Source organism: Schistocerca gregaria, chromosome 4 (genome assembly GCF_023897955.1).
Source record: "Schistocerca gregaria isolate iqSchGreg1 chromosome 4, iqSchGreg1.2, whole genome shotgun sequence".
Lineage (NCBI taxonomy): Eukaryota > Metazoa > Arthropoda > Insecta > Orthoptera > Acrididae > Schistocerca > Schistocerca gregaria.
The window spans coordinates 32,426,462-32,449,721 of record NC_064923.1 but is presented as its reverse complement, the minus strand read 5'-3'; the positions used below and the strand labels follow the sequence as shown (position 1 = coordinate 32,449,721).

At 44.3% G+C, this 23,260-nt stretch overlaps 1 protein-coding gene across 2 annotated transcripts in view; it reads left to right on the top strand.

The window, feature by feature from the left end:
- Positions 1 to 23,260, top strand: part of LOC126267967 (histone-lysine N-methyltransferase, H3 lysine-79 specific) — a 216,476-nt gene that overhangs the window by 81,906 nt on the left and 111,310 nt on the right. For both annotated transcript variants that reach the window (XR_007549057.1, XM_049973311.1), the window contains exon 4: positions 42 to 105. Coding sequence is in view for 1 of the 2 variants with exons in the window: in XM_049973311.1 (XP_049829268.1) it covers positions 42 to 105 (64 nt within the window). In the remaining variant the exon portion in view is untranslated. The remainder of the gene's footprint in view (positions 1 to 41; positions 106 to 23,260) is intronic.

Here is a 23,260-nt window from a genome sequence, read left to right as displayed (position 1 = left end):
GTGAGTAACTGTTTTAACTGGAAATTGTTTTCTTTTTGCAGTTACGAAAGCATGAAGAACCTCTGTGACAGGTACAATAGAGCGATAGACAGCATCGTGCAACTGGTGAGTGCCTCATTAAATGTATCTGCTGCTTCCCAAATTGCTTCTCCTGTGATACTGACCTACTTCGCAAGAAGCTACTGTGTAGTGTACAGAGTCCCCCTTTTAAAATGTGGTGCGACAGAAAAATGCTGAACATTAGTTTTTTAAGGTTGAACAACAATTACACTGGTTTTGTTCTACTGATTTTTATTTATTTCAAATTAGTTTTAGGCTTATTGGGCCATGTTTAGCAAACAACTGACTAGTGTCTGAAAGGAGTGCTATTTATTACGTAACCAAACGTTATAAACAAAGATACAATATACTTGCACAGTGTTGTGCATCAGACTTGCTTGTTAACATCAAACTTACTCTTTACACAATGAACAATGTCAAACACAATAAATAAACTACACAGTATTACATGTTAAATGGTTATAATGCTAAATTTTGGGGGATCTTGACATTGGCTGAGGAATTGTTGAACTGAGCAGTCTTCATTTATGTAGTGCAGTAAACTTATTTTTTAACATTGTAAACTTAACTTCAAGCAATGTACAGTATTATATACAGTAATTAAAATAATGATTAAAATCTTACCATATTACAGGTTATATGTTTATGATGACTTATTTTGTGAGATCATGAAATTGGTTCAGAACTATCTAACTGAGAACTAGTAACTTATGTTGTGCAGCAAACATATTTTACATAGTAAATTACATTTTTATGCAATAGGAAATATTAAATACAGTAAATGATTAGAATACACAATATTGAAGTATTAAGAGCTATATTTTGTATTGTGCAAATTTTCGTTTCTATGTTAAGAAAAAAATTTGATGCAAATCACTCTGCAAGTGCACGTGTGTGCGCGAGCGCATGCACACAGATAAAATGTAAACAAAACTCGAATAGGGTGCCGAGTTCTCTGACTGGGCTGGGACACACAACAAACCACAATCAGACTGTGTTTTGGTTAAGTGAAAAGTGTTTTACGACCTTATTTGTGTGGAGTATAAGTGTTATATTTATGTATGCATCATGACACCTCACCATGATGCAGAGAATAAAGGAACTTGCCGCACGAATACGCAAGTAAAAATGAATATAGGTGCAAAATATCGCAACAAACGAAATTATATTCTAGAGGATAGGTTAACTCCCAACCAACGTCGTTTGGTTATAGATGACAAGCTGCCTGTAGTAATTAATACACAAGTTATCCGAATAAATCAAGCACACAAAGTATCGAGGTATTAACAAAAATAAATGAACTATTGTTGGAACTAAACATCCACATAATTTTGTTATCATTTAATAAAAATTTTCACATTACAGAATAAATAACACGGAAAACCACTAATGATGGCACAGTGGTGCTGAGACATGTTTGGGTACTGAGAAAAAATGGTGTTTTGCATATTTGGCGCACCTTACATCCTACAATCTTAACTGCAGATGCGGTCAACCCAAGGAGCTGCAAATCCAAATGATATCTCTCTCTCTCTCTCTCTCTCTCTCTCTCTCTCTCTCTCTCTCTCTCTCTGTGTGTGTGTGTGTGTGTGTGTGTGTGTGTGTGTGTGTGTGTGTGTGTGTGTGTGTGTGTGTGTGTGTGTGTGTGTGTGTGTGTGTGTGTGTGTGGGGGGGGGGGGGCTTCGTTCTTGAAAAGTCAACCAGTACCCTTGAACAGCTGTAAGAGTTTCTGTTAGCTACAATTTTTTCAGTTAACAACACCAATATTTTGTGTCTTTAGGCCTCCATCGCTCCGTGATTGTATGTATAGTTTAAATTCTGTTAGTTGGTATCTGACGTTGCGTGGAAGACCGTCTGCAGGCATCTGTTCTCCTCGGCGCTAGAGAATCCCTTAGTCTGTGTCTCCTAAAGTGATGAAGTAAATTGGAAATTTGTGGTAAGGTTCTGTGGGAACAAATTGCCGAGGTCATCAGTCCATAGGATTACACATTAATTAAACTAACTTACGCTAAGGACGACACACACACACACACACACACACACACACACACACACACACACACACACACACGCCTGAGGGAGGACTCGACCCTCCGACGGGGGAAGTGCCGTGAACTGTGAAAGGTACCTCTGACCGTACGGCAATGACTTAAAAGGAAAGCTTAGGTGAGAATCTCTTTAGTGTCTCCAAGCATGTCTAAAATCTGCTCTTAAGTTTAATTAGGACCAGACTTCTAACGTTTTTGAAACGGATGCTCTTTTTTTCATCTCCGGGAAAACTGTTCCCTAACTTGGACGTCCACGTCCCTAGACCTGTCGAACTAACTGAAGTACATTCTTAATTCGTCGATTAACAAAACACCTAGGCTTGGAAGGGATCGTTCCAAAGATTCTTATCGCATTGCGTTTGCTGTGTGTAAGCATTGAAAATCGACTTTGAGTTTTTGTCAGTATGTAGCTTGTACAAATATTTAATTGGAAGTGTTGATTCTCGTACAGAAATCCGTTAAACTGAAGTCACAATTTTAATTGGAAGCAGAGCTGTACGTTTGATGCGTGCGGAAGAAGTGTCCTACCCGAGAATCAGCGAAGGCGTCAACACGGCGTCGAGCCGGAAATGCCAGGCTGGCTGTCGCACTGCTGAGGGCAGCGGCACGGCGCGCTCCCTGCCAAATGCCAACTTATTTCAGTGGCACCACAGGTTGTAGTGGCTGTGAAGAGGACAGACAGGCGTCCGGAGAGCCAGGCAGGCAGCACGCTCTCCCCCCTCCCCAAGCACAGAAGAAATCGAAATCCGGCAGAGTGGGTCCGCCGGCCGTGGCCGCCCCGCTGCCGAATGTCAGTGTCGCCCGCGGCGAGCCGCCGCCAAGGTCACCAGCCAACCACGAGCCTGCACGGGACAGTGCAATCGCTCGTGTATCGATCTGGTGGGAACAGTAAGCGGCCCCTCAAGTTTTCCCGTCCTAGTCGTGCGCTGCTGTGTGTAACGGCACTCTGCTCTTATTTCGCGAGTAGGCCTCAACCTTACGAGAACTGTAGGGAAAAACTTACAAACCTTGTTCCCTTGTACGTGCGGTTGGTTTCCACTTAATAAAAACGGAGAGTCAGTCGCCATGAGAACAAGTAAAAGATCGTTAACGGATCCATACATGTTAACATTTCATAAAGAGAGATCTAAGTCTCGATTAACCAGTACACGTTACAGAAGAAATTGAAACGCCGTCGTAGTTGTGAAACTGTGATTCAGAAAATTGTGGCTGTATTTGTCACAGGCCAAAGGATGAACTAGGGGTCGATTATGAGACAACGTCCCGCTGACTGAGCAAACCTGTAGCGGAATACTCAGCTCACCTATCAGTTTGTTGTCTCGCTTTCTTTAAAGGTTGTGTGTGTGTGTGTGGTTGTGTGTGTGTGTGGTTGTGTGTGTGTGTGGTTGTGTGTGTGTGTGTGTGTGTGTGTGTGAGAGAGAGAGAGAGACCTACGGAATGACATGATGGTTTTCTGCTCCTCTGGCGCTGACTCGCTCCAGCCGAGTGACAAGTGATTTCCTCCGTTGCGTCAGCGGACTTGCTTCGCGAAGGAAAGTGAATCGGTAGGTGGTCTCTCCCTCGCGCGGCCTCGGCGCTGCTCGTGCGGGAGAGCCAGAAGGAAAATTTCTCACGGAAGCAGGCTTGAAGACAAGTAAGGACGCGTTCGTAGAATTTGTCGACTTCGAAAGAGCGGAATTAAAATTCACAGCGGAAAGATATCACCGATAAGATTCGGCGATGACAGTGCTCCGTAAAGGCCAAGAATAATTACAGTATATGCTGAATGGAGTGAACAACCTGATGAATACAGAATATGAATTGAGAGTAAATGGAACAAAGACGAAACTGTGACTCTCCACGTACAGGAAGTCCTTTGGGGTTTGATGAATGTCGGTTAAACTCGCTAATCCACAATGATCCACGACATTTTCATGCACTGGGGAAGATTACAAAATTTGCTGTATGGATAAAACCTGTTGTGAACAAAAATCATAAAAATCAGCAGGTGGTCATATGTACGTCACAACACCGACCAGTACCGTTACTAGTGACGAGAAAAGGTGTCTTTATACTAACGTAAGAAAAAGAAAGGAATAACTGAGCCCAAAAAAAAGAAGCAGCAATCCTCTTACAAATACCTGCGCGCATTCACAAAAGATGATGATATGCATCTGATCAAACCGCGATGGTATGGTGTGCTACGAACTGCTCACCTGAGATGTACCCATCACTGCTGACGTTTGTCAGAACTGAGACGTCTTGCAGACGCAGTCCGAGACGACTACTGCGTGAAGCGACGCTATTCCACGATAACGCTCGTCCGCATTATGCTAGAAATGGCTCCGAGCGCTGTGGGACCTGAGGTCATCAGTCCTCTTGAACTTAGAACTACTTAAACCTAACTAACCTAAGGATATCACACACATCCACGCCCGAGGCAGGATTCAAACCTGCGACCGTAGGGGTGGCGCGGTTCCAGATTGAAGCTCCTAGAGCCGCTCGGTCACAGTGGCCGGCTCATTCTGCTAGACTGACAAAAAATACTATGCAGGAGTTTGGTTGGGAACTCATTTCGCACCCACTTTATTCCCTGCCCTTGGGCCATCAGATTTTCACCTTATACGCTCTCTATCGAACGACTTTCCTTTCAAGGAACTTCTTTTCCGGATGAAAATGCATGAATGATGAGAGGAAACCAAGTAAGTGTGAAGAGGTGGTGGGTTTCAATTCCCAATTTGTTTCAGTACTCGTCTTACTCCGGGCGTCTCGTCGAGACTTGGACGGTTCGTAGTCATGCGAACACATGCGAGGAAACAAAACGCCCCGTTCTGTTCAGTGGGATTTGTAAGTAGTCTGGAGAATATAAAGTATCCACAATTTCCATCGCACCATGATGGACGATGGTCCAGAACTTTTCCTTCTAGCGCTTTTGGTCCATGAAACTTATTATACATTTCAGCCTAATCTCGAGCAACTATCATCGGTTACCATTTCTCAGGTGATGCGAATACACTGTATAGTGATTTCTTAAAGGGCAAATGGTGCCCTTTCTGGCCTCTTCAGGTGCACTTTTAAGACTAGATACCACGTATAGCGGTGTATAGAAGGTAGATTTTCTAATGTAGTGCCATGTAGCCTACGTTCCCGTTTCCTTCTACCTTCTGGTGACGACTTACTAAGAAGCCGAAACGGGTCACGATAACATTTGTGCGACCTGACGCTGAAAAGTACAATAAAGGAGTTTTGTGTTTATTACCCCTCTCCTTGCTGGCAGCGTAACTTTATGTTGTTAGTAGTATGTCTATACCATCCCTTCGGCGGTATTGCGCCAGCGGTATAATTTTGTCGGGTTGCTTCGACTGCCTCGATTGCGGCGGCGCAGCACAGTAAACAGACAGGCGCGCGCGTTGTTTGGACTTGCGTTCGCTTTCAGTGGCGCGTCTGCCGGCCTCGCTTGGCGCGCCGAGGGGTAAATTGGGTCAGTCAGTCAGTCAGGCGGACGACCAAAATACGAGCCGGCGACCCAGTTCCCCACGCACCACGTCTCGCTCTGGCTTTCTGAACTGGAGCCTTGCGTAATTCGTGCGCTCCCGCTACACGGCACTCAGTAGTCCACAGTCTAGTTTCAATTAGCTCCTCTTAACTTCTTTCGTTACAGAAAATACCCCACACATTCGTTCACATCGACTTACGTCTCGGTATGCAACGCCTCTCTCTCTCTCTCTCTCTCTCTCTCTCTCTCTCTCTCTCTCTCTCTCTCTCTCTGTACTGCACGAAGAATTTTTCCATATATTTATTTGAAGAACGACATGGTTGCCCCCCAGGGTTGTGCTTTGTTGAGCACTCTTGGCCAGTTTCGAGCTTGTGCTGATTCTCGAGTGCACAGTGGGTGTCACCAAATCCTCACATGTATGTAACAAAAACGGCGTGGCACGTGGTTTTTATACATACGTAAAAGGATGACGAGTCGACATCCATTTTGTATTTGAATTTGAGTGTGTGCATACGCTCAGAGGTGGCCAGTAGCGCTTAATAAAAAGCACTCGTGTAAACTGACAGTATGAAGGAACAGATGTCGGTCTGTGAACTTCTCGAGGCTTTTTTGCCCACCCAAAAGTGCCCAGCTATTTAGCCAATGTTGGAAAACTGAATAATCAAGTCTGTCCACTGTCTTACCAGTAGGGACTTCTATATCCCCAATAAACATTTCGAAACGCAGCTTCGCCATTAGGGCTTCAGCCTATCGGACGATACGTAGACTTTTTAAGGCTCACGCTACACCATTTTAGCATGTTTACAATTTAAATAATCATTTGATATATTTACAATGTAGTTTCATTAATTACGTACAGTCCTTCCATATAATACAAACATACTGCCGTTATTTTTGTTCTGTAACCAACGATGGGACAGTCTTGTTCTGTGTATGTTGAGATTTGACAATCGTATGGCACTCGTAATAAGTTCTAAGGGGGTAAATTGCAAATAGCGCCTAGGGATCTACGTTGCAGGCGCCGTCAGGTGACCGGCGTGCGCCTGCGGGAGTCCAGACTCATCTCAGAAATTAGGGGTGAGTGTCATTTCTTGACAGTTCCTCGCAATATGCACGTAATACCTATTTCGTTACAGTACATACAAAGTGTGGTTGAAGTAGCCGTGCAAAGGAAGGTATTCCTTCCGTGTTACAGCTGTTTGCGACGGGCCAATTCCGCTGATATTATTGACGGATCCGACCTGCTGATCACAGACCCGCCGTTTCCATTAATTAACGTGCAGGACCCGCAATTTTATACAGTATTTAATTGTAGTTAATTTGAAAGTCGTTTACGTCTTTGAAAGGAAATTTTTATGGACGGTAATACGAAGAGATTTGTGGAGGTCGCTGGCGGTTTGTACGCTATGAACTTACATATTGCTCGAAAGATAAACTGTTCAAAACGAGTGAAAAATCGGTTTCCGAAAGGCAATATTCCGGTCGTACGCTTCTCATGTATGGTGTGCACTACTGTGAGAGTAGCGAAGTTTCGGTATGCTAGGAAGTTGGCGTTTTTGATCCTTTGTAAACTACTGACTGCTAATATCTGTAAAATAATAGACTTAACACAGTTACGGGTAATGCGGTAGTGAACATAGTACAAACAATATTTTTCATTGCCAGTCATCATATATTTGCTTATAATTAAAATTTACCTAGGCCAGTACCTTTCTGAGCTCTTTTGTGAAACCTGATGTAAAATTTTGTAGCTTAGTTTTCAATACCCTTCGGTCCTCAACTGGAACACGGTATAGAAATGTTTGTCATCTCTTACTACATCTTTTTACATTCTTGCTTGTGTAATGCTCGTGGATGAATTTCAACGAACAAGCTCTTTCGCGCTACGATTGTGTAAGTTTTGCGATGTGGTCATTGGTCCACTCCTTCGGCATACTTGAAGCAATTAAAACTTACCGCCACTGGAAAACAACAGGCATAATCGCGGACTTTCAGAACGTGGCCAGTTTGTGTGTTTCAGCTGGGGAGGAGGAATTGCCGATTCAGAGTACTTGCAGGTGTCGGCCTGAAAGTCGGATCCCCACTAACGTACAGGCAGGGCAGAATCCTTCGGGAGTATCCGTGGCTGGTAACTAAAATCCGGTTGTATGTGACCAGCAACTGTTCTTGCGTCTTTTACGTTGATAGTGCTTCTATTTGAGGTTACAGGGCTCGATTGTAAGTGTCGATTGTGCTTAGGGACATACCGCGCAGCTCAAACTAGCAATATGCCTGAAGAAGTGCTGCTACCGGGAGTAAAACAGGCGGTAAGTAGCACTCGTTTTTGCTGCTGTTGTGACGGCTGGCCTTGTGTCGCGTCGGGCGCCTCCGGCCGCTTCCGCCAGCTTTCGGCGCGGTGCCTCCCTCAACATCGATCGCCTGGGACTAAATATAGAGCCCCCCCCCCCTCCCCCCGCGTGTCAGCGAACCCGCGCGCTTACTAAACTAGGCTGCCGGCCGGCCAGAGACCCATTCGCTATTTTCAGGCCGTGCCTGGCTTCTTTTTTAAATTGCCTCTCTTTTTTGTCTGTGTGCATCTGCACGGCGTGGCGCCGGCCGCTCGCTGTAAACACTTGCTCGCCTGAGCATCGCTTTCAGTGGGGTCGTCGGGGCTGCTTTTAAACGGGTGCCCGACCTCGTGGTGTTCACAGTTCGATGCCTGTGCAGTGGTAGTCTCGACGATGTGTGCTCAATTTCTTTGCTCCTCGTGGAGACAGAATGTGCCGTTCAGTCATTTGTTGCAGATCTTCTGGATCAAAAAGGGTGATATGGAGCTTTTATTCTACTCGTAGCGCCAACGCCATGCTGTGCTTGCGGGCTGGCTTCAAATTAACACCTGGCGAAAGACACCAGATCCACTTTATTGACTGCTTGTCCAACACTCATTTCCGTTTTATTCTGCCTGTGTATTTTGTTTATAGTGTCAGGAAATATACCCAGAATTGGTGCTTTCTCAGCACTGTTAGCTGAACACACGTTTCTTCTTTTTAGAAAACCTAATTCGCAATGAACCATACACTCATCCCATGCGAAACAATGCGTTCCACATTTAAAGTAATATTTTTCTCTCGTTTGGAGGCACTAAAGCTTACAATTTATTCGAAATAACTAGCAAGTACATAAGCTAACGTGGACGCCCATAGCGACCGCGAGAGCCTGCATTCTGCAATGATATTTCACGCGTGTGCATCACGGTAGGAGATACACAGTGCAGCAACTGTGTTAACCAAAAAGTTAGTTTGTGTGGCCATCGTCCACAGCATCTACGTAACTTAAATATTTGTTTTATAAATCCTACAATTTTATTTCAGATGCGTTTTACGTTAAAGCCATAATAAAATCTCTTCACCCACAGGAAATTCGGTTTAGACGTTGCCAGTTAACTCGCCCTTTCCGCGTGGCCGCGCTGTTTGCGGTCTGATGAAAACTGTTGTCGCAGAACGCTATAACACACAACAAACCAGTGACAAGTAGCTAAATACAGACTGTACCAACCCACCTCCGGGGTAAATAGACTGCAACAACAAGAGAAGTTTAAATTTATAAAACGAATAATTATGTTATCTGTTCATTCGAAGAAGTCGTAGCAGCTGTAAATAAATCCTAAAATAATAAAAGATTCGAAATGTTAAATTTACGTTCATTGAACGTAGAAATTGATACATCAAGTTCTTCGACCTAACATGTTGGTAATATTGCACAGATTTCCTTATCGAATTCAGCTCGTGTGAGTCACTCTTCAATGAACGGACTAGTTTTCGTACTTAACCCACGTGGTGGAGCGAATAGTACATAAAAATCTACAAACATAAATAGCTGACTCCGTCATGTGAGAAAGAATAACAGCAGAGAAAGTGCTGAAGCATGTTAAGTAAAACAAAACTAACCAAATGATATCTCACATTTGGCACTTTGTGCGTAATCGGCGGCGACGAGTGAAAAATGTGTGTCGGACCGGGATTCGAACCCAGGTCTCCTACTTACTAGGCAGCTGCGTCAACCACTGCGCAACCACCGGACGCAGTGTTTATAGCAGTTGCACGGCCTATGCCGGCACGCCTCCAGGACGACACACGCTCCCACCCGGCGCCATCTACCCGCGCCGCGGTCTTCCTACGTGTCCTCCATGCTCGCAGGAGGTCGGACGTAATGGTGCATCCGCAGTGCGTGGTGTCGGACAGCTTCTTACTACGAAAATAAACACGAAATTTCTTCTCTTATGTTGCTGCAAACCGACACAGTGAGATTCTCGGTAAGCCGTTGACCTCTCTGGTCGCCAGTTGCTTGTTTAATGAGACACCCTGTTTCGGAATTCAGTAAGAATAGTTGCTTCAAATGAGTTTGTGGAAATTATACCCTGTTTTGGCAAAAGAACCACAGTTAAACTTGCCAAAAAGAGATATATATAGCCGATGATAGTCTTCGAATGAGAAAAGGTTAACAGATTATACTAAAATGAAATTCTAACTGTGGGTCAACCTTGGCGAAATCTCCGTAACCCAGCGCAACTTACCAAAGTATTTTATTCCTGTTCTTCAACTGAGCAAAATGAAAATGACGAGCGTGCCCGTCAGGCCGAGTGGCGCGCACGTGCCAGACAACAGCTCCCCAAATTGTCATGTGTGATTTGTGAATAAAAGATTTAATGAGAAAAGTAAAAAATTGATCCACCGCAAAACACGACGGCCCGTGTGCTGTCAGCAGCTGAGAATAATGTGCGCTTCAGGTATTCGAAAGCTAGTCATGTGTGCTCTGTGAGAGGAAGAGTTACGACTTTCGAAAAACGTTGTCATAAATCTAAGCCTGCCTTTGTCAACAATACATTTCAGTAAATTAAATATATGTAACCACCGTGCTCTGCAGGGTACTCATACTTCCGGAATAGTACTGACCATATTCTTCATCTTTGTAGCCTGCTTTGAAATTAGTATGCAACCACTGAAATGCTTTTTTCGTCACTAGATGTCGATTAAAATCATTGTCCTTCATGAGGGTTCCGCGATTGTTTCTAACCCGCAGTGAAAATGTGATGAATATATAAATAAAATTCATAGCCAAGCAATGACAATGAAACTTGTATTACTTCAGATCTTGGAAGCTTTTTAGCCGGAGCACAAAGGGGATACGTCTGTGGAAATTCTCGCTTTTCGAATGCTTGCATCAGATCGTACAGATACGCCAGAATAATAGGCAGTACGTAGACAATCTTGTTTTTTTTTCTGTAATATTAAGGATTTCCTGCTTTGCTTCTCGATCACACGATTTTGTGATATTACTTCCTATTTCACTACCCTCACCATGAACCGCGTGTCCCTTCTTGCGATCAGAAGACTTTGTGGACGCAGAAGATCAAATCCCAGTGGCTAATGACTCACCAGTCATTGAGTTATGCATCGGTCTTTAGAAAAGAAGAAAACTAACGAAACAAATCAGGAAAAATGCAACGAAATCTGCCAACTTTAGACTGAGCTTTCTACGTCAAATCTGTGTTTACTGTTCGCTACTGTGTGTGTGTGTGTGTGTGTGTGTGTGTGTGTGTGTGTGTGTGTGTGTGTGTGTGTGTGTGTGTAGGGGGGGGGGGGGCGTGGGGAGTGGGGGGGAGGTTTGCACAGGAGCTTAACTTTAGTTTATTTACGAATCCACTCTTCACGACATTGCTTAAAACCTCGAACCCATAAGCAGATCTTTCTTAAAAATTAAATAGTATAACCTACATAGTAATAGTGCTTTCTTGCAATCGACAACTGTGCTTTTACCCAGTTATTTTAAAGTAGTGAGCATATCAATCATTGAGGAACAAATATAAATGGAATATCAGGAATATATGAGAACGGCGCGTTGCCATTTGGACTGTTAAGGAAGGTTATAGCTGTAAGATGACGCTCAAATTAGTGGCTGATGGGAGGCTCAGAATCCAAACAAGTTGAATTACACCGACCGGTGTAGACTGAGTTCTGATCGCTGCCAACTTTAACTAGTAGACGGCACTGTGCTCGATGCGTCTCGGGCTGCCTGAGCAGGAGAGACACACGGAGATGATAATGGCCGTAACACTGTGTAAGTGACTGAGAGTGTGAAATCATTTATTGTCGTGTTGGTAGAATTAAATGTAGGAATGGCCACTAGTTAAAGTGGTCATCGTTATTGGGAGAAGCCTACTGGGAAGTGAAGTCATAATTACGTGTCCTCCGTAAAACACTATGACCACTAAAATCGATAGTTGTAGACAAATTACCTGTCGAGCAGCTACATTATAGTCGTTTTTACTTCCGCCCTCCGAATATATGTTATCACAAACACGTCAAACGAGCGAGGTGGCTCAATGGCCAGCACACTGGACTCGCATTCGGCAGGACGACGGCTCAGACCCGCGTCCGGCCATCCCGATTTTGGTTTTCCGTGATTTCCCTAAATTGCTTCATGCACATTTCGGGATGGTTCCTTTGAAAGGGCACGGCCGACTTACTTCTCATCCTTCCCGAATCCGATGGGACCGATGACCTCGCTGTTTGGTTCCCTCCCCCAAATCAACCAGCCAAACATGTCACTATTGGTACGATTTGTTATAATGACATTGTCAGTGGTAAAAGCCTTCTTGAAGATCCTAAGATAAAATACTAAGAAGAAAGTCGAAAATTTTAAGAATTCTCACCGTAACGTTGTGGACCGAGGTAGAAAGGAGTATGTTCGCTTCCCGCTTTATTAACATACTAACGGAGAAACACGGCTTTGCCCAGGTATTAGTTTATTTCCAGCTGTGCGTCCATGCACGTGCCACGCAGCATCTTTTGTGCTTCATGTTTATGACGTCATATCTCCTGAACTGTGTGTCGTACAATGATACAATTCTGCAGTTACATTAAGTGGTATGTGTGCATGTTGTCTGCAAAATGTCGCGAATACAGTTAGTAGTGATAAATCATAACGTCATGCGCCATGTCGTACTTTTAATGCATCAACATTGCGAAAAGTAGTAAGCGGTAAACATTTTTTTTCTCTCATCATTTTGTAGGCTAAGTGTTCTCATTCTCAAATACTGGATGAATAAACTCTGGGAATGTACGTGTCGCGGGCTGTGAGTTTTTTCACTCTCACCCCTTTGATATGCATGTGGTTTTATCCCCACAGTGATTGTCATCCGACAATAAGGTATATGTGTATAAAGTTTGTTTGAAGTCGATCTCTCACAAACACACACACACACATTAGTTTAGTCCAACTGCGCTCCGGCTGTGATCTTGCTTGCGTTCTTCGGTCCATCTTACGCCTGTTCGTTCGTCACACTGTCTCAGGAGTGAGTTCTGAACCACATTAACTGCGAAAATATAGGAGATAATGTGATAATGAATGGCTCTAATAAAAGTAGTTTCACATACGAGGTGTGAGTATAATAACGGGAATCAAGCTGACCGGGTAAGTAAGTACGGATGCGCCAAGATAAACGACCAGTAGCTGTGAAGCGTGAAGCCTCGGTTGAATGCGGCGTGGACAAAACAGTGTGGGTGTGGCCTTCATTTGTGTAAGAGCTGGTATTTTGTTTCGGCAGGAAAATGGTACGTGTAATAGAGCAACCAGTGTCTTGAAGTTTCACACTAGGAAAAACTGCTACTGACATCAGTATTTTAGTAAAAAGTGTTTAGCGAGTTACGCGAGTTTTTGAGCGGCCAAAACGTTTCCAAAGTGGCTGAGAAGACACTGAAGGTGACTGACGCACGGGTCGTCCTTCGACATCAAAAACGGATGAAAATATCGAATGAGTCAGTAATCTTATTCGATCTGGCCGTCGGTTGAGTATTCGGTCGATTACTATAACTGCAGCAAATGACAAAGAATGCGTAAGGCAAATTAAACGTAACCAATTTAACATGATGCCAACGGCCTTGCCGCAGTGGTAACGCCGGTTCGTCGGATCACCGCTGTCGGGCTGGGCTAGCACTTGGATGGGTGACCATCTGGTCTGCCGAGCGCTGTTGGCAAGCGGGGTGCACTCAACCCTTGAGAGGCAAACTGAGGAGGAGCTGCTTGATCGAGAAGTAGCGGCTCCAGTCTCGTAAACTTGACATACGGCCGGGGGAGCGGTGTGCTGACCACATATCCGCATTCAGAGACGCCTGTGCATGAGGACGACACGGCGGCCGGTCGGTGACGTTGGACCTTCGTGGCCTGTTCGGGCGAAGTTAGTTTAATTTAACATGAGAAGAATATATATGCGAAACTGGTGCCTAAAATTCTCAAGATCAAACCAAAAGAAGGTCGTGAAGATGTTCATACTGACACTCTGAATACCATTGAAAATGGCCCTAGTTTCGTAGGAGTGATAACATGTGACCGATCTCGGTTTTTCACTGCTGATCGAGAAACTAAGCGCAAATCCATGCATTAGAAGGGCCCAATGTCATAAGGAGCGAAAAAGCTCGAATGACCAAATCAAGATTCAAAGCGATGATTGTTTCTTTCTCGATGTTCGTGGAATTGTGTTCTTTCTTCTTCATTAGGTTCCTGAAGATCAGACTGTCAACATTACTACCGTGAGGTTCTTCCTCAATTCAGTGACAAGACAAAAAGGAGAGAGCCGAATTGTGGAAGAACGAGTCACGGGTTCTTCCTCAATACGTCGTTCCGGCTTCATACCACGTTATATGTTACGATGTTGCCAGCAAAGTGCAGCATCCTAGTGTTAGAGCACCCTCTTTATTTGCCTGACCTAGCACCGTACGACTTTGATCTATTATCCGCTGTCAAATCTGCGTTAAAACAAATATTTGTCAGTTAAAGCAGTGAAATAAAAGCGGAACGGTGACTAAGGAACTCATAGAGGAAGACTTCCATCACTATCAAATTGTCTATGAGTGTTGCAGAGATTGACGAAAGGACTGCAGTGAGGGTGAAAATAATGAAATATTTATGTTTTCGAAAGAAATTTTTGTATAGAAATAGTATCGTTGTTTTATAGTCAGCTCTTGTATTCACTAGTAAATGTACAAATTGCCTTTCTTTTTCTGCCAGAGCAATTAGACGTGTCATTTTGACTTCAGTTCAGATAGAAAAACATGTAGTTATGAAGAGGATAAATCGTTAAGTCTTCTTTTGTTTTCGAATTAATTATACTGCTTCTGACAGCTCATCCTCATCCTCGAACCTCTTGAAGCCTTTTATCGCCGAAATGTCATTATCCGACATTTAATTGTAATATTCTATCCTAGAGAGACGACACTACGTGCTGGCATTGTATCAGCACGATCAGAAACTTTATCGTTAGAGGGGAGACCCCGTCACTACTAGTAAGCTTAAGCGTGTGACCCACACCCACTGTTCACATACCTTACTTCCGTATAATCGATGCGACGACGGAATTCCACAGCAGTCGACAAATATGCTGGACAAGTACACGTCATTTCCTAGTAACCTTAGTGTAAAACTGTCTTCTCCGTAGCGTAATTAGATGTGAGCTGCCATCAGCCACGTATCCTAGAGTGTTGTCTGGTAGTCCGCGTTTGTCCTGCCGGTATTTGCGGAGCACGGTCCTCGGCCACCCTCGCGCCGTCCGGAATTAAACCGCGATGAAGCTCGTGCCACAGTCTCCGAAGAAGTGCTCGGCTCCTGGGTGTGAATACGTCTGTCGGTCCGTTGCACACAATAGTAACACCATTTATTTGTCTGTAGGGAGACGCCACACAGATGGCAGCCAGCGTTAACGCGGCGCGCTCTGGGATAACGTCGCGTCCATCGGTTTCGGGTTTTGCCAGTGTGGGCGAATTGTTTCCGTAAACCAGCGCAGGGTGTCAGTGTCTGCCGAACAAGTTTATCTTTTGTTGGCAAATTGTTGTTTGGGACTCGAAAGAGTCCAGCAATAGTGACAACTACAGGTGGCGATTTTAGAGGGTTCTGCGGGAAAACATTAATTTCAGCCGTGACACATTCGCCGTTAAGGAAGTAGTTAAGTTACGATGGGTCAAGTATACGTTGTCACCCAATCGCAAAAGAATAGCCGTGTGTCAAAGACGATTGCTTTATTTTGACACATTTGAGATGTATTTTTGGCGATAAGTTTGTCTGTCGGATTATCCTTTAAACTATTCTCCTCAACTCGTTCAGTTCCTGCGTGTTTAAAATCATTATCACCATATGCCTTTGGACGGGGGGAAAGTACCTAAAGTCGCTTCACGGTACTGCGTTTTGTGGTTAGGTTTTCCATTGTCGTGGAAGGTACGTCGGGCAGTACGTCGTGATGCAGTGGTCGAGGAGCAAAAGCGAGTGTGCACATCGTTGCTCTGTCTTACTCATTGTGTGGGACCAGAAACGAGCAGAGTCTTTCCCCTGCGGGAAATACAGCGGCAGTAGGCGGCCAAGGCCGGGGCCGGGGCCGGGAATAATGTTGAAACTGCGCCAGGCCGGGCCACGTCACGCCGCCCTCGCGGAACGTGACGTGAAGCCAGCCGATTCATTCCACTCCGCTTCCTCATCTTCTCCTCTTCAGTCACCGACGACACGTCGTATCAATGTTTGTATCAGCGTTACAGCCATTCCAGCCAAATGTACAACTAGATCAGACACAACCTTAATTGTCACAGGTACCTAAAAAAAAGTTTCTCTAAATTCATTTGGTAAACACAAGAATTTTCGGGACTGTTGATGAAATTCAATGTCTGTTGGTTAATGAATCTATTCACTACAGAAGCACAAGTCCCTGCAGAAACAATACTTCTCTAACGGACCATTATGACTATCGGAATCACCAGAGTGTAGACTGGTTTCCCTTAACACTCTAAAGCTGTAGTAATATGGACCAAAAACGCATAGCTAATGATATTTTGTGTTTGCAAAGTCGTTGGAAATTGTTGGGTCCTTTAGAAGATCTTTAGCTGAAGTAATACTCACTGCCTCCTCCCGTATTTAAGAACAATGCTCTTAAACGCTTCCAAATGCCCGCCATAATATTCCACGGTCTTTAGCCACCTTCCCCAGCGAGTAAGTATGGGTTCTGGTGGAAGTGGTACGTTGGGAAGCTCCTCTCGAAATGATTGAATTGTTTTAGGTGCTTTAGTAAAAACCTTTTTGATGGTTGAAACTAGCGTATTTACATGTGGAAATTCTAGACGTATCGTCTCAGCTGCACGATCATGGCGCCTCTTGATGCAATAGTTTACCAACAGCCGTATGTATTGTAGAAATTTATTTTATGAACTGCTACGTGCTACCAGTTTCGGCATTACATTGATGCCATCTTCAGGCTCCACTCGTCATAGACGTAAAATCGGTATACACGGAAGGAGCCATATAACTGGATCCGTGAATCAAATCGTCCTGCAACAGCTCTTGGTGTGGCCAGGGGACACAGATTTCTTTTTGATATCGGGTAATGCACCACACTTTCTAAACAAATTAGGAGTATTTTGAATATTTTTCAACCTGCTTAGGGTTATTAAAAAAATTACAAAGGAATTTGTGCAACATTTATTTCCAAAATGTTTCCTCACATTGAGGTACCATTTAATCCAATGTTATACATTTGAAGGAGACCAAATTTTTGCCAGATACGCATGACTTGATGGCTGCGGTACTAGACCACTTTAATTCCACCATTATATATATTACAAGGATAAAAAATATCACATCTTACATTATAACTTTTATAATTTTTTCCTAATAAAAATGCTATTTTTCTACAATTTAGTTGATTCTGCAATAAAGCTTAGTACTACTACGTAAGTATGGGCTATTGCAAGTTACAGAAAAAATTAGAGCAATGTTTTATAAACTTTAGGAAATATTTGTACCTGAAAATACATCTGGGGAAAAATGGGAATCAAGAAATGAGTCCAATTAAACTGTGCCTCAGAACATTTCTGAAGCGTAGTCTTCATCCTGCAGTATTTCTTAATCTTCAAGCTTCCTCGTGGCATTCCTTTTTGCACTTAGTGCTTCTTTGGTAACTTGAAGAGCGAATCTTTCAGCTTTGAAGAGCGAGTCTTTCAGCTTCATGCCCCCGTTGTCTGTCACATGCGAGCAGTTGATCTTCTGTATTAGAGGCACACTTTATTCGCACATTGCTCACAACTTCCAACCTTGTTATCACTCCACCATTGAAACATATCATTGCATGTAGTACTCCAAAAACATTCTACAAAAACATTCTTGGGCAATCTTTGCCAAAGGCAATGGTTGAAATTTTCATTTGTATTCTGAGTGTCCCCATGAAGACATTTACTAAGCAAAACAGGGTGACTTAGGTCTCTAAAAATTGGTTTTATTTCATTCATAACAGGCTCAGGAAGAGACTGCTTATGATGGTATATTTGATTACTTTCTTTTGCTTTTTGGTAACCACACCAACAATCTGGTCCTTTAGGGCAAAGTCTGTGAACAGGGTGGTCATCTGTGGACAACTTAAGGAAGTAGGTGGCACATACAGCTTTTCTCATTGCTGTAACATCATTCAGAGGTGCAGTTCGTCTAATGGCCAGTCGATAATAACTCTGAAGAAGATGTATTTCAGTTTCTGTCAATCTGCCTTAGCCAGACAGATTTTCCACCAGGTAGCAGCTATCCTTTCATTTCTCTTCGTAGCTTCCGCAGTCTAGCACCCATCCTCTTTTGCACCCATTCTCTTTTGCACATGCCCACAGCACTCCAGTTTTGTTACCAAGGTATCTCCATAAACATTTAGCTCATTAATTTTATTGAAAGCTTTAGAGTCCTCGACGCCTAGGTACTTCATGTATCTAACGTTATAAACGGGCACCGATCTCTGAAATATTTGTCGAGCTCCATCACACTCCATACCTCCACTGTAACCATCATAATTCTTAGGATACTGATGTTCAATATATCCTTCAGTGTTACCATGGCAGGTGAGGCAGTACTTGGTCGAGCACTCACCATCAAGTCTCCAGAGAAGTAGCACTTTCAACACCGTTCAAGGAACGATGATCTTGACCTTGCCATGCCCCATCAAGTGCAACAGTAATGTCCCTGGCTCCACTAATATTTACAGTTTCTTCTTCTGCACGTTTCATAGATGTTTGAAACACAACCGTCAAGGCACCTAAAAGTATTTTTGTGTACTTGCTGATCCTTCTGGAAGGAGGAGGAAGGTCCATTAAACCACAAAACGTTTGAGCAGCCTCTCTTCTCTTCCCTTTCCTATTGCACACGTTGCATACACTAACTTCAAACTCGCATCTGTTCGAAGTCATTTTCGAGGTCGATTTATTGCAGGATCCACGCAGAACAACTAGTTTTGACGCTAAACCCTTCCTGCTACTTTGTTGTTCAGTTATTTCCAGACAGCCTACACCATCACATTGTTTAGATTTCGCCACTTCCTTTATCAAAGAAGATAAGATGCCCACATCAACAACAAAAATCCACTAAAAACAGCGTCATTAACACAAAAATTTGGATCGCCAAGAGGTGTGCCATGTGGGAGTTCCTTCCCTGAAGAACTGATACATAGGTTACTTTCAAAAGTGTGGCTTGCTTTGGTTGTGAACTGGTTACCACGGAATTTCTTTTTATTGAATTTCTTTATGCGTGGCATAGTTCGTATTTATTGCATACTAAAGGATATGTTCTTCCACAAATATACGTAGCACTTGGGCTACAAACATTCAGTAACATGTGAACAAACTGCTTCAGCGAAACAAAGTAAACACTAGGAAATATAATCATTTACGGACACTAGAAAGCTGCACTGTTACCAACATATACAGTCCGCAGCTCGTGGTCTTCCGGTGGTAGCGTTCTCGCATCCCGCGCACGGGGTCCCGGGTTCGATTCCCGGCGGGGTCAGGGATTTTCTGTGCCTCGGGATGACTGGGTGTTGTGTGTCGTCATCATTGGCTCGCAAGTCAAGCCAAAAGGGACTTGCAATGCGACGGCTTAACTCCCGCCAACAATGCCACACATTCATTTCATTTCACCATCATATACAGTGCGATTTCTGTAACAGAAATAAAGGGGTTGTGGAGGCATACATGACCGTGACTTTAAAATTTGGTATATTTAGGTCATTTTTCATTTGAAACCCTATCAGTTTCATTTTTCATTTGAAACCCTATCAATGTAATCAGAAAAGACCATAGAATTTAATAGTCATAAAAAATTTTCGATGTTTCACCATTCATAAATACTCTGTATCCTTAAGATTCTTTACGAGAGTTCTGAAGAGACCGCGACTGCAAGACAACTGTAGAGCATATTCAACCTAGGTGACTGTAAATATCGATGGGGACAACGTAATGAACGAATGAGATCTCTGTTCTGTAGATGTAAAATACCGACATTCAGACGAAAGCTGATATTGGAAGGAATTCATCCGTGTTCTTTCGAAGAAACCATCCCTGAATTCGCGTTGAGCAATTCGGGGAAATCACGAAAAACCAAAATAAGAAGCACGACTCTCCCGAATACGAGTCCACTGACTCGGGCACTCCAGCAGCCAACTCGGCACCACATGCAGTGACAGTGTTAAACTACCGTGGCACTCGCTCCAAGTAAGCTAGAAAAATCACCGATTGTGCGATGACCTTGACCTTCAAATCTGGGCAGTTGGGCTCGTGTCGCCTCGACTGTGAAGAGTCCTTTGCGTCAAATTATCGCGTGCTTCTGTGACAGGCTGGTAGCGATGTGACATAGATAGAAACTAAACACGACAAGGTAACAGTTTTTGGTAATGACTCTGGCGTCATTAGTATTTCTTCTCGTACCACGAGTAGGGAGCAACGCCGGACGAAGTTTACAATAGTGCTTTCGCTATATTTTAAAGACTGCATCATCGGACGAAACTGATCTAAACGAGTTTGGAGTTTGTGAATCACTATTGTGGAACCGGCCAACAGTTGGCATGCAAATAAGGCGGCAAGGTATGTGTGGCACGTGCTCGCATTGTGTTTGGATAGGTCCGCTTTAAGTTGCGCGAAGAGTCGGAAGCAGCGGCGACCGCTTATTGATTGGGGTGTCGCGTCGCCTCGGCGTGTTCCACTGCACTCGTTGGTCGCCCACTGCTAGAGGAAAGCAAAGGGAAAGCGCCGCTGCTCGAAACACTCACGCTTTTATCGAACGAGAAGACATTGTTGTCGGAGCTAGGAAAACCGTATTTGAAGTGCGAGCGTCGTTATCGTGCGCTTGTCTCCTCCCCCCCCCCCCCCCCCCCCCCCCCGTGCGCACAAATCTTTTCGTTCCTGACGTCTTACCAGTCTCACTGTTAACACGGAATGCGTCACATCTTGTGCGATACCCTGCTTTTATCTGGCAGCTTTCGATTAGTGGAGCTTAGTCACCCTGTTTAAATTTTCAGTTACGGAAGGAGCGATGTCGATTTAAATAACCGGACAAATATTGTCTTAAGTTTTGATAGTTGCATTCGGTGTTTTGGTTACAGTTCGTTCTTCAGGCAATTGTGCGACGTGTTTAAGTACTTGCCAATGCATCCAATTTCTGTACGATCGTCGTTTCCTTTGGAATCGCACGCAGCGAGAACTGATAGTTAACGACATTGGAGAGATAACCACGACGCGGAGGAAAGGTGCAATAGCGCCGGTTTGTCGGAGTCGGGGGCGACGACCCCGCGCGCCTAACCCAGTTACGTGGAGTCTGCTGCTGCTAGGGACCTGCCCCGCTCGCTATCGATTGCTTACGCCGGCCTCGGTCTGCGCGAGCCGAGCCGCCCGTGGCCAGAACAGACCACAGAACAGCAGGTAACAACGAAAAGACGAGCGAAACGGCCCAACGTGAACTGCCGAGACTGCTCCGTTAGTCGCGTAGCGGCAGCAGCGAGGCTAGGGAGCTCCTCAGCTTGTAGGTCGTTTTTCTCTGTTCTCGGACACAAGTTCGTATGCGTAGCGAAGTGAGAATGTCAGGGTGCTCGCGCTGTAATCGTTTTCGCTACTTCCTTTTTCAGACCACACTAGTCTCTGACTGTGAATGATACTAAATAGATAAAAGCGCAGACGGGGAAATGAAACTAGTGGCTGTGAGCAGCCTAGCCAACACCTGCGGATGGATTGTGCCGTGGGACAGTGTCGCAGGCAGGTTTCCCACATGTCCAGGAGGCAGTTCTCATCAGCGCACGCTTCGGCGAAGGAAGAAACGCAGCTTCTTTATGTAACGCCTGAGTCCGCACGTGCGGTCAGCACGTCGTGTTGCACTGCGGCTCTGGTCGCACGAGACGTGTCGCTGTGAAACGACTTTGGTGCTGTCTGTAGCTGTGTGTACGAATGGCGCGACCGACCCCTTCTTCTAGTAAAGTTTGCCTATAAATATTTGTTTCTCTTCAAATCCATTCAGTAGTTCTTAGACACATCGAATCGCCAGCATTTTCCTTTAGCGCCGTGTTTAAAAAGCTTTTATTCTCTTTGTGCTAAATGCTTATCCGCGTTTCACTACCGTAAAAGTCAACACCCCAGACAAATACTTTCAGTAAAAAGTCTAGCACTTTCATTTATGTCTAAATTTCAGCAACATTTTCGTCACTATTGCCAGTCTCTCTGCATCGGCCATAGTCTCATATTTTGCTGTTCGAATTGCAAAACTCGCCAACTGCTTTTGGTGTCCCGTTTCCTAATCCAACTCCCTTAACATCGCCTGATTAAGTACGGCTACATTTCCTTACCCTTGTTTTACTTTTCCCGATGCTAGCCTTATAACCCTCTTTTCGAGACACTATCCACGCCGTCGAACTGCTCTTTCGAGTCCTTTGCCGTCTCTGACAGAATTACAGTCTCATCAGGATGCCTCCAAGATTACATTTCTTCTCCCCGAAGTTTAATTCTCTTTTTCAAAACAGGCGACGCCTTCATACATTTTTCATCTCAAAACGAGCTTTAGCTAGGCGAATACGAGCCAAATTCGTTAGGATCTTGTCCAGGTCAGCAATGCGGGGTTGCTGCGCTGTTCCTAAACATCACGTACGAGAATATGGCCTCGATTTTGAGTGTCTGTCAATATTTTTCATTTTGCTTCCACTCTATACGGCTTCCTAGGCTACACGTAGATACCTGCGACAGAAGTAACTTCTACACGAGAGTGAAGATCATTGACTGTTGCGCAGTGGACCGGATGTGAAGCACGCCGAAGCGGCCGTGGCACGCGTCCCCAGCCGTGACGTCGGTCGCGCAGCAATGCAGCTCGGAGAGACTGGCAGTCTGACTCAGTCAGCCAGCGGCGCTTCCTGCAATGCGCCCTTCACAAACGTCTTGCCCTTACGGGGAAAACCCGTGCTGAGTTTCTTCTAAAGAAGCCTAACTTTTAGCTTTTTTCCGATCCCAGCCTGCACAAACTGATTTCTGCCCCATTCTCTGACGTATTATAGCACTATTGCTTGTGAACACGTTTGCCCGTTCCAGTAACGCGGACAAGATAGCGAATTACTAAATCCTAGTAGTATTTCACTTCAATGACCACCAAAAATAAAATTCTGTTATTAAATTTTATTTTCAGCCTCAGTAAGTAAAGTAATTCTTGAGTCGGTGATTTAAAACTTCTAATGCTCAAGTGTTGAGGACGTTCCATACGTTACGCAGAAGCGAAGCAACTAGCATGTTCGTGCACTCTTTTATTTTGTTAAAGAAGACTCTTTCATTAGACACGGAAAACAAGTTCGGATTGAGACAGCCGAGGAATAACATTGACCGTGCCC